At 35.9% G+C, this 13,020-nt stretch overlaps 1 protein-coding gene across 1 annotated transcript in view; it reads right to left on the bottom strand.

Annotated features, from left to right (window-relative positions):
- The window catches only part of thsd7bb (thrombospondin, type I, domain containing 7Bb), a 98,485-nt gene that overhangs the window by 35,916 nt on the left and 49,549 nt on the right, over positions 1-13,020 (bottom strand). Inside the window, exons 3-7 of the mRNA XM_067387194.1 lie at positions 7,555-8,395; positions 2,997-3,245; positions 2,473-2,633; positions 1,778-1,933; positions 1,183-1,383 (exon numbers count right to left, since the gene is read on the bottom strand). Of these exons, the coding sequence (XP_067243295.1) occupies positions 1,183-1,383; positions 1,778-1,933; positions 2,473-2,633; positions 2,997-3,245; positions 7,555-8,395 (1,608 nt within the window). The remainder of the gene's footprint in view (positions 1-1,182; positions 1,384-1,777; positions 1,934-2,472; positions 2,634-2,996; positions 3,246-7,554; positions 8,396-13,020) is intronic.

A 13,020-nucleotide genomic window follows, 5' to 3' on the forward strand; every position in this document is an offset into this window, starting at 1 on the left:
AGAATGGCATCTACGCTAATATCTGTCTCTCTGCTTATCCTGAGGTTTGCCGGGTGCTGGATCCAGGCTGTATCCAGATCAGATGGAGAACCTGTGTCTGGACCTGACTACAACGTAGCCCAGGAGACAATATATATTTCCTCTATAATTCAGATTTTGATCTCCATATCCATTTACATATATTATATATATCTTCCAAGGGGTTTTTTCCCTCCTAGGACTTTTTTCCCAGTGCTAGCACGCTGGGTTTTTCTCCTAGGGGGTTTTTTCCACCCCTGGGAGTCAGCCGACATTGGCTTAATGTAGCACCATCTTGTAAATGTTACATATTACCACGCTTGTTTGTACAGCTTATTTTTAACCACTTCCCTTTTTTAAATTTGACTTGACTTGACTTGACCAAGGCTGTATTTATTTGTAATATTGAGAAATATTATAACAAATATTATAAAATAAGTGTTTTCTATTTTAATATATTTATTTTTTATATTTATTGAATTTTCAGCATCATTATTCCAGTCTTCAGTCACATGATTCTTCAGAAATCATTCTAATATGCTGATTGACTGCTAAAGAATCATTTCTTATTATCAATGTTGAAAATATTTTTGTGGAAACCATGATATATTTTTTTCAGGATTCTTTAATTAATAGAACAGAATTTATTTGAAACAGAAACCTTCTATATTATAAATGTCTTTATTGTCACTTTTATTCCATTTAATGCACCCTTACTAAGCCAAAGTAACAATATATATATAAAAAAAAAAAGTAAAAATCCTACTGACCTCACACTTTTGGACAATAGTGTACAGTAGATATGGGAGATGTCAGGCTCCACAATCAGAAAAAAATCTGAATATTCTCTCGTTTGCATTGGCATACATTCAAAAATGGCATCTTAAGATGCATTGCACCAGAATAAATGTCATCAGCGATGTCAATTTTTACTTATTCATATAAAAATTACTAAAACTAAACATTAAAATAGATTACAAAAAGTTCTGCCTACATATAAAGAAATATTTTTAGTAAGTCACATGGACTGCTTATACTACTTCTACGGTATTTTTTTTCAGTTTCATTATATGGAAAAGAGAAGATTCCACAAAGGATATTCATACCGGTTTGGAACAACATTTTTCAATTTTAGGTGAACTATTAGGTAAGTGAACTTCATACCTGTGGTGGAGAAACACTCCAGAGTCTGTTCTTGGGATCCTGAGCCACACGATCCATTTCGTGGAACACAGGGTCCCTGTGATGTCACGTGCCACTGGAAGCAGATGGGGTCATCACAGATCATCGCTTCACTGACGTGAGGGCAACTGTCAGACTCCACCCAAGACTCGGTAATTACAGAACGAGTTCTCATCCTGAAACCTGAAAATGAGGTGTAGGCATGCAAAATAACAAGGAAAAAAACATCAGCGATGACTCAAACCGAAACACGCTAAATGCCAACGTTTTAGCAGTTACTGTTCCCACATTCTGGCAAAATAAGCAGTGTAACAGCCAAATATCTTGGCCAAATATATATGCGCATTAAGGAAGATGAGAGAAGAAATAGAAAATGGAATATATATATATATATATAAAACACTTTAAAGAAAATAACTGTCACCTCGATGAGTGGGCGGCACCAGAGCTTAGGGTCAGAAATATGCTCAACTCTGAGATTCATACACTTTTTACATTATTGAGAGGAGAAACCAAGGACAGAGGGTGTGAATCTAATGTGTGCAATCTGGTTTTATGGGATGTTTTTGTCTCTCACCTCTTCTCCCCTGGGGTTCGAAACAGTTGTCATGGAGACAGGGTCCCCAGGGTGACCAAGGCGTGAGGGGACAATGTTTCTGACAGGGAATGAAGCAAGATTCAGCCAATGGTGGTAAAGGCCTAGCGCACAAGTTCCTGCCAACAGGCCGACTGACTAACAATGAAAAAACAGAGAGACAGTTTCAGATTTACCATAAAAATCCATTGGAGATCTTTTCAAAACTGTTTAAAATGCATTTTTGCAGATCTTACAGAAGCTGGAACAAAAATAAATGTAATTCAAATCCGTCCTTCTCACTGTGTGGCCACAGATTACCATTTAAATCAAAAAATAGAAACACAGAGGAAACTAAATCCCCCCCTTAGTGTTCTGCCCTGAGTCTCAACAGCCTATGAAGGATTAAGTAAAATGAAAGCAATCTAGAAAATAGACTTAGATCGCTATTCGTTCAATGTGAACTTGTGAACGGTAGTGTCAGCTTGGCTCATGAATATTAATTAGTTAATAGGAGCTGCCACACCTACCCCCTGGGTAATATAATGATATACCGAACTACTGAATGATACCCATACTCACATAAAATGATATTTCAAACAATAGTACCATGGTACAAAAAAACAATAAATAAATAATTCAATCATAATTCAATGATAATAATCCATAGTTTACTTTATCTACAATGGTGTTCTTACTATGGGATAGTACTGCGCTGTCATGGATCCGGACACAATATGCCTCTCGGGTCCGGATCCCACCTCCGCACAGGACACTGGTATTGCTGTGGCGATGGTCCTGCTGACTCAAAAGAGGGGTCACCTGGCATGGATTCCAATTGGTCACCCTCCATTCATACCTGTATTTGCAGCCAATTAAAATACACATAAGACAATTCAAGTCAAATTAAAGAGTCATATCTGTTCAGTCTTCTGCAATGAAACGAAAGTAGCAAAATATATATTTTTTCCATATTGTGACGTACATCCACGTGAAACGGATTATTGAAAAAGCAAAAAAAAGAAAATCCATCAGTTTTTGATTAGATGGAGGCACATCTGAATGCCAGCTTGCAGTCCATTGTAAATAAGGGGTCAGTTATGTGGATGAAACTAATGAGAAACAGATGGGGTGAATTTTCATTTCTTGCAGACTTTAAGAACTAATGTATTTTGAGGAAATCAAAATATTTGAAAAATTTTTGGCAATGCAGTTTCTTCACCTTGGGCACAGTGGCAGTGTGTCTTCCAAAATATTACAGCTTGCTTTTTCTTCCAGGGCGGGGCATGGCTCTCCTCCACCAATGGCTGCTCTCTTCAGGCTGCGGCTCCTGCTTCTGAAGCCAGGTGATTGGTCAGATGTCCGACACGTCTTTGAACACGGACTCCACTGTGACCAAGCAGAAACTTTACAGTCTCTGGGCATCACACATGAACGAAAGTTTACCGGGCTGTTGTCATGGTCGCAAAGGCTGGAGGTGAAAAGGACATTTACAGTGTCATAATTTGTTATTATTATAGAATATCATTTTATTTTTAATTATATATATTAGGGGTGTAACGGTACGGATGTCACGGTTCGGTTCATGCAGTCAGACGATGAATACATTCAGTCACAGGCAATCCACACTCCAATCCAGAAGGGGGCGCGTGCGGTAATGCAATGTTGTTTGCCAATCGCCACAAAAGGAAAAAGTGCAGAAGAAGAACAGACAATCTAGGCATAGAAATGTTTAGGTGTAATCTCTCAACCAGTCTTTCCTCCGCAGAAAGACTTCAATAAAACAGCTTGAGAATAATATCTCACGTAGCATTACATTTACCTCAGGCAAGTCATTTAGTGTCCACAGCATGTTAGTTAACTAGAGAAATGAACTCTAGAGGGGAGCATTTCACTAAATATATGCACTATATTAACTTATATATTCATTATATTTAGGCTACTTTACCTGTTAATAATGTCATAATAAATGTGTCATGAAAACAAGTTATGACAAATGATCATATTTTAAAAAAGAAATGAAAAATAATTTTATAATTAGATTTAGAAGTAAATGCAAAATCTGTGCAATTTACATTTTTTTATTTGAGTGTTGATTATTATATCTAATATATCTACCGTAACCATACTGAAATGTGACTTTAATACAGAGGTACGTACCGTACCATCATGTTTGTGTACCGTTACACCCCTAACATATATATAATTTAAAAAAATTATGTAATATTAATAAATAATATAAAATAAAAAAAATCAACAGATGACAATTTCAAACATTACACTGTTTTGTTAGTTTCAAAGTGTTTCATGTTTGTTTCATTGCTTGTTTTGAAGCTGTTGGCATGCATTTAGCCTCTGGCTACCATGGCAAAAAAAGGTAGTAACATAAACAGAACATTTTTCAAGCTGTCTCTCGAACTCTCCAAGGCTTTAGTGTTGCTGCTGATTCTCGCTGAATATATTGGCATACAAAACAAGCTAAAGCAAACTATGAAATCCTGTGAGAGAGGGAGATGGGGTGGTCCGTGGGTGTTCAATTTATTCAGAAGTTTAGTCTGGCTTAATACAAATGCAAAAAAGTTTGCAAACCGCAAGGGAAATCTTGTAATCTGCAGACATAAAATGATGTTAATTTATTATGCAGTGCCTAAACGAGTGGTTCAAATAAAGACTGGCATTAGCATCTTATTGTTGGTAACAATATTGATGCTTGCTGCATAGCATAGACAACAAAGCATTGATTGCAAAGCGTTCTTGTTTGACCGTAGAATTGGCATTGAATAAATAAGGGTGGATTATTGAATTAGGGGACCACAAAATGCACAATTTAATACAACAAAAATGTGCTAATCTTCAGTAAACTATTAAAAAAGTATTAGTTATAAAGGGCCAACAAAAGAATTAGATTAAATTATATTTCCATGTTTCACTGGGATGAGTTTGATGCACAAATGTGAAACACTTGGTAAATTTCACTTGGTAATGAGAATTAAAACACATAAATCATCAAACTCAGGTGGGATATTTAAACTCAGATGGGTTGGATGTGTTAAAAAACTTTTCCCATAAAATATTGGTTCAGTCAGACCAGCTTCTCTTCTTTTCCTCTTGAGCTATACATATTTTGTCAAATGATTCGGATTCAGAACGCTCTCGGATGGATGAACTTGAAAATTTGGAGCAAATCAAAAAGCATAACTTACTTGTCTCACTAGATTTCTGCTGTTCTATAGCATGTTTGATAACGGGATATTTTCAGAACTGTTTTTTTTTTTCATTTTTCATATTCACTGCAACACACTGCAGTCCTGCGCTCTCTCGCTCTCTCTAGAGCTTATTATTGTAGTTTTCTGGAGCAACAAGTACTATTTCCATTAAAATATAATGAAAAATTAATAAAAAACAGCAGGCTTGGGATCTTCTTGTAAAAAGAAAAGGTGAAAAGGCTTCACTTTATTGCATCACCCACAACAGAAGGTAAAATTTAGATTCTATTATTTGACAGTGTAACCAGCAATGCATTCATAAATAAAAGCCTGTTCTCTGATGTAAACAGTATGGTACAATGGTAATCCATCTGTACTAGGAGGATAGCAGAGCTTAATACAGCAGACGCTAAAATCCTCACTGTGGAGAAGCATTTAATAAAAAAAAAGGCAAATTTATTGCATAACATTGTTGCATAACTGTGTGCTAACAGACATGTATCATTTATTCATGGTCAGATCAGTAATAAGTATTCATTGCACCTCTAATAGACTGCAGTCAATTCTGACTACATCTACAATAGTTCTTTAAAAGCTTTTATTATTCAACTCTCTCTTTATTCTGCTATTCTGGTATCTAAGTATTTTTTTGTAAAAAGCTAAACTTTATAATTGGCCAATTTCCAACATCCTACATCCTTCATCTCTTTTTTTCTTACATAATTTTTTTTAAACTGAAATCAATATTTTAAAGGTCCCGTTCTTTGTGATCCCATGTTTCAAACTTTAGTTAGTGTGTAATGTTGTTGTTAGAGTATAAATAAAATCTGTAAAATTTTAAAGCTCAAAGTTCAATGCCAATCGAGATATTTTATTTAACAGAAGTCGCCTACATCGAACGGCCAGTTTGGACTACATCCCTCTACTTCCTTCTTTAATGACGTCACTAAAACAGTTTTTTGACTAACCTCCGCCCACAGGAATACACAAAAAAGGGGGCGTGGTCTTGTTGCGCTCCCACGGAGAAGAGCAAGAGTTGCGTTTGTAGAGTGTGTTTGTCGCCATGTCGACGAAACGCTGTTATTTTCATCCTGCAGTCCAATCACCTTTGTTTGGCCTTCCCAGGGACGCTGTACTTAGAGATCAATGGTTACAATTTATGTTTAACTCGTTCCCGAAAATTATAATTGTGGTATCCTTACTGCAATAGTTAATGTTGGACTGCAGTGCACATAATGGCCACAAGAGGGGACTATGTTTATGTATATGGCTGTTTTCCGTATGAGGTACTCTTATGAGTGAGTGCTAACGCTGTACATTTTCTGTCGCTGCTTGTGGAGATTAAAGAGTTCAGTCTCTCGGGAATTATTGTCTTTTGTGTTCATTCGGCACAACACCACAATAATCCACATGTAAAACTATGTGCATCGCCACGTTATGGTAAGAGGCGTAACCTTTCCGGGCAAGGAGCGCTATGCTGCTGTCGAATCACAACACAGGAACCGCACAATCAGAACTCGTTACGTATTTCTGAAGGAGGGACTTCATAGAACAAGGAAGTCATCAGCCCGTTTTTATGACAGTGGAAACAGCGGTATACAGATAAGTAAATTATGTGAAAAATACTGTGTTTTTTTATACACGAAACATGAACACATGTTATATTGCACACTATAAACACAATCAAAACTTCAAAAAAACACGAAAAACGGGACCTTTAAGAACATTTTTCAGTAAGTACCTGTGGGTTCTGGATTACGCTGTGTGGGTTGAGTTTCACAAAACAAAACAAAACAAAACAATACAAAACACAACATAAAATACAATAAAACAAAACAAAAAACAAACACAAAACAAAATAATACAAAATAAAACAAAACAAAAACCAAACCAAATCAAAATAACATACAAAAAAAGAAAAGAAAAAAAAAGAAAAACAAAACATAAAATACAATACAATAAAACAACACAAAACAAAATACAATAAAACAAAACAAAACAAAACACAAAATAAAACAAAACAAAAACCAAAACAAAACAAAATAACATAAAATAAAATAAAACAAAACATAAAATACAATAAAACAAAACAACACTAAACAAAATACAAAACAAAAACCAAACCAAATCAAAATAACATACAAAAAACAAAACAAAACAAAACATAAAATACAATAAAACGAAACAACACAAAACAAAATACAATAAAACAAAACAAAACAAAACACAAAACAAAACACAAAATAAAATAAAACAAAACAAAACAAAACAAAAACCAAAAACAAAACAAAACAAAATAACATACAATAAAACAAAACAACACTAAACAAAATACAAAAAACAAAACAAAGTAACACAATAAAACAAAACAAAATACAATAAAACAAAAAACAAAACAAAATAAAATGGTTGGTGCCGTAAACAAATGGGTGCACTGTCTGATCAATCTGTGGATTGAGGGATGTGAGAATGGATGAACAGACTGACTTGAATGATTAGTAGATGGGTGGGTGAATAGATGGATGGATTTATACACTTATTCACTCATTATTATTTGATAGAATGGATGCCCACCTTAACATGGCATTCTTCCCATCACTCCTAGTACAGCGCAGTTGCCGAGTCTGATAGCCAATTGTGATTTCCCAGGATACTTTGTGGACACTTTCATCATAATGATTTTGGTGATGAATGCTTTCAGTGTGGCGTTTGATCATGTAAGAAGCCTTGACTGTTTTTTTCCCATCAAGGTCAAAACTGAAGTCAACTTTTGTCTTTCCAATAGGCGCTGTCCCTTTAAGTCTGCAAGGGCTCCAGGGCCCCACCCACAAACTGTAGCTGTATTCCTGTTGGTCAGAGGGACAGAGGGCAGGGTGGGCATTGTCATGGTTACAGGGACGTGTCTGGGTGAGGCTGGGACAGTCTGCTCCTCCATACAGGGGTGTTGCCAGTACATGCCTGGTGCGCTGTTGGAGGGCCGACCCGCAGGTGCGGCTGCAGGTGGACCAGTGGGTGAAGGCGGAGACGACGCAGTCGATTGGGCAGGGTAACAAACACGCCTGCTCTCGTTCTGGAGGTGAAGAAAACGCTTCACACACATGCAGGCTCACCTTGGTGCTGTTAGTACGCTTCACACACACCACATCTCTCTTTTGTACTCCACGCTGAGCGGTCACACATCGATTGGCTGGGAGGAGAGGACTCGGGATGCAGGGACCCCAAGGAGACAAGCTCCACTCAAACAGATCCTTTTGCCATTCGCACATCTTCACACACACTCGCTGGTGCGGCGGCCGATCAGATGGAAAGCAACTGGACTGATGCGTGCTCCAGCCTTCAGAATGGACACACCACACCGAGCGACTCTGGAGCCCGACAGAACCACAATCATTGGCCACACATACACCCCACACACCTACAGGAAACAAGAGAGACACACACACACAGGATGTGAAATGAATTGTATTACTATTGTAACCACTGTCTATTTTAGCCAAAAACAGGCACAGCGACGAGCCTCTATTCATCTCACTTTAGCACAGAAATACTGTACAGGTACATGTGGATTCAGCCAGCCAAGATGGATAATCATCTTTAATCATTTTCGAACAGCACTGTCAGAAAAATTATCTGGAGAGAAAGAGAAGGAACACTGGCAAAAACTGGATCATACCTGACAAAATTCTGAAAGTATATAGGAAGCAATTGTAACATTTTAGTTAGAAGAACATTGTGATTAACTGTATCAAAGGCTTTACGCAGATCTTAAAATATAGTACCAGCTAATCCTCCTTTATCAAGTCTTGATTTTATTTGCTCTATTAAGTATAAAATAGCTGTTTCAGTAGAATAATTTACTCTAAAACCAAACTGCATACAATGTAGACCATCATTAACTGTATTAATATAGGATGTCAGCTGTTCTTCTCTGTAACCTTTGAGAATACTGACAGTATGCTTATAGGTCTTTAATTACTGACTTCATAATAATCTCCAGATTTAAAAATAGGAGTAACATGTTTCCATGCAGTGGGAAAAACATTCCATTGAACATTTTTAGCTCCTGTCATTACTCAATTTGTCATTTTTCATCCATCAACTTTGTGGATTTTTGCAAACATAGTATCAAATTGATAAGCGTCTCTACATTAAAAAATCCTTAGTGAGATAATAACGTTTTAAACTTGTGTTTCATTAGTCATAGTTAGATTAAAACCTTGACCCACAACATCAATTGAAAGAATTGTGTCCCTTTTTACAAATTTGTCCCCTAATTCATTAACAGAATTAATTAAGAAACTATTAAAAGTAGCAGCAACGCCATAATCATTATCAATTAACTTTCCCTGAACTTTAAGATTAAAAGTTCCTATAAAACTTGCTTCCTTCTGTTAGATATTATTAATATTATATAATATAATAACCATTCAAAAGTTTAGGTCAGTAAGAAATTAATACTTTTATTCAGTTTGGATGCATTAAATTGATGAAAAGAAAAAAAAGACAGTAAATGCATTTATAATGCTACAAAAGATTTCTATTTCAAATAAATATTCTTTTGAATTCATGCCGTTCCACACCCTTTGTTAATCTTCGGAACGCAAATTAAGATATTTTTGTTGAAATCCGATGGCTCCATGAGGCCTCCATAGGGGGCAATGACATTTCCTCTCTCAAGATCCATAAAGGTACTAAAAACATATTTAAATCGGTTCATGTGAGTACAGTGGTTCAATATTAATATTATAAAGCGGCAAATATTTTTGGTGCGCCAAAAAAACCCAAAATAATGACTTATATAGTGATGGCCGATTTCAAAACACTGCTTCAGGAAGCTTTGGAGCATAATGAATCAGCGTATCGAATCAGCGTTTTGGAGTGACAAAGTCACGTGATTTCAGCAGTTTGACACGCGATCCGAATCATGATTCGACATGCTGATTCATAACACTCCGAAGCTTCCTAAAGCAGTGTTTTGAAACCGTCCATCACTAAATAAGCTGTTATTTTGTTTTTTTGGCACACCAAAAATATTCTCGTCGCTTTATAATATTAATATTGAACCACTGTACTCACATGAACTGATTTAAATATGTTTTTAGTACCTTTATGGATCTTGAGAGAGGAAATGTCATTGCTCCCTATGGAGGCCTCACGGAGCCATCGGATTTCAACAAAAATATCTTAATTTGCGTTCCAAAGATTAACAAAGGTCTTACGGGTGTGGAACGGCATGAGGGTAAGTAATAAATGACATTATTTTCATTTTTTTGTGAACTAACACTTTAAGCCTCTGGTCTAGCCCAAAAAAAGCAAAGCAAAGCAAAGCAAAGCAAAGCAAAGCAAAGCAAAGCAAAGCAAAGCAAAGCAAAACAAAACAAAACAAAACAAAACAAAACAAAACAAAACAAAAAACAAACATATATGATAATACAATGTAATATAATTTTAAAATAAATTTGAGTTACTATATTCATGTAACACTAAAGAATACTGTTTGCTTTAGCAGTAATTCTATAAGCGGTTAGGAATATTGTCTATTTAAAGCAAAAGTCTAAAATTGTTATAATGTATGTTTTTTACTTTAAATTGACAATATTCCTAACTGCTTATAGAATTACTAAGTGATACAGATGCTTCTGACCTCAGCCATTATATGAAATCCTGGATGTAGATCATTCATTTTAACTTTTACTCGACATCTTTTAGTGATAATTGTTTAAATTCAAAAGCAGCAAAAGCTGCCATCTGTTGAAATCGCTTCCATTATCCCCTATTAGAAATAAGGAGACAAAGAATAGAGAAGCGATGGGAACAAAGAGAGGAAAGACAAAAAGGCAGAGGGGAACAGATGCTTCAAGCAGATAGTGTTAGTCTGACATCATTGCTATCGCTCCTCAGGGGATGTTAAAGGCCGTGTTCCCTTCATCAACCCACCAGTGAGGTCACCAAAAAGACCTACCATCCTCCAAATGCCATGCACAACGGCGCAGACAAAAACCATGTGACAGAGCAAGCGAGCCATATGGGGTGACATCATTACTGTATGAGCACTGAGGTCAGCCAAAACCCTCGTCAGAGGCGAACACACATTTGATCATTAGACTAGGTCTTCACAGTGTGCTAATAATTACTGCTCGTACACTCATCCTCCTTAGTCAAATATCAATTTACTCAGAGGCAGGGGGTTCAGGTAAGACTTTAACCACAGAGGCCTGTCCTACAGAGATCTCCTGGCTAATCAGGATTCTGATGGATGGCATGCTGATTAAAGACTCTAGATGTGGGAATAATCACTTTGAACTGAAGCAATGTGAGAAAAACCACCAGGAAAGAGATTTTTTGTTGTTGCGCTTTTCTCTGTCTGAACTGACATGATTTGGGGGAGGAAAATGGAAAGACAAGGATAATGTGAAGCTTTTAACCCTCAAATGCAAGTTAGTGGAAACCAAAAATGCAGATTTATATCCAATGATTTTTTCATATCCTTGTGAAAATTATTTATCAATTTGGTTGCAGTCACCTGTGCATACACTAGCATTCATCAGTTTTTGAGGTTGGTAAGATATTCCAATATATTTGAAAGAAGTCTCTTATGCTCACCAATGCTGCATTTATTATTTTAAATGTATTAAAATAGAAAACCGTTATTTTATATTGTAATAATATTTCAGAATAATAAAGCTTTTACTTTATTTTTTTTTTCAAATTTGATCAAAAGAAATCCTTCAGAAATTATTCTAATATGCTGATTTGGTGCTAATGAAACATTTCTTATTCAATCTTGAAACCTGCTTTATATTAAATACTTAATATTTTTGTGGAAACTGATAAATTTTTTTCAGGATTCTTTGATGAATAGATGAATATATCAATTTGCAACATTTAGCCTGGCTGAATAACAGTATTAATATAGTTTACATATGAAGACCTTATATTTTATGCTAACAGCTATTTATACTTTTAACCAGTGGAGAACATAACTTATCATTAAAGGAAATTTTTTGACTTATAAATGACTACGAATGGCCAACAAACAAACAAATAAATAAATAAATACATTTTATTAAAATCCCAAAATAATTACAGTGGCCCCATATAGTATTTGAACACTTGAGCCACAAAAATAATAATAATAATAATAATAATAATAATAATAAAAATCAATAGTCAAATACTTTTAAATATATTAAATCTTAATTCTAACAAACCTATTTTTGTGAAATGCTGCACTTGCAAAGTGTGCTATTTTTAAAATAAATGCCACTTAGTTTGATTTTTTGACATTTAGTATAATTCAACGACATTCAGACATTTTTAAGCCTCCAAATGCTTGAAGGTACATACATTTTGTTGGAAGAGACACACAAACAAATATATGTGGTTTACAGGGACTCTCCATAGGCTCCAACCCTACCCCTAAACCTACCCATCACAGGAAACTGTGCACATTTTTTGATTCCCCCCCAAAAACACACCATTTATTGTTTTTTAAAGCCATCTGATTTACGAGGACACAGGAAGTGTCCTCATAAACCATTATGTTGTAATACCCATGTCATTATACACATTTGAGCCCTCATAAACAATATACAAGAACACACACACACACACAGACTCACAGTCACATTCACATATGTGACAAGCTCCTTCCAACTTTCAAACCGACTTGTATGTCTCACAGGGAGTTGATCGTTTATCTCCCTCCATCTCTCATGTGGCCATCATTGAAACGTAGCACACAGACGGAGAGAAACAGAACTGAGATACGAGCAGGACCCTGTCCCATGGTGTCACAGCAACTTAAAGCTGTGAGATAGGATGAGGTCACTCCGAGGGCATCAGAAGCAAAGTCACTGTCGGTAAGATCGTGAGTGGTTTAACTCCATTTTGGCAGCACAAAGGCAGGCATACAGATTGAACTAAGATGTTGTATCTAGAAGAATCCACATTATAAATTTCTATTTACTTGCAAAATGCAAATTTTGAGTGAAAATTGAAATTGGTTTTCATTCCCGTAGGTTTTTCCTCAGGCAAAAC

This window comes from Chanodichthys erythropterus, chromosome 6 (assembly GCF_024489055.1).
Source record: "Chanodichthys erythropterus isolate Z2021 chromosome 6, ASM2448905v1, whole genome shotgun sequence".
Classification (NCBI taxonomy): Eukaryota; Metazoa; Chordata; class Actinopteri; order Cypriniformes; family Xenocyprididae; genus Chanodichthys; species Chanodichthys erythropterus.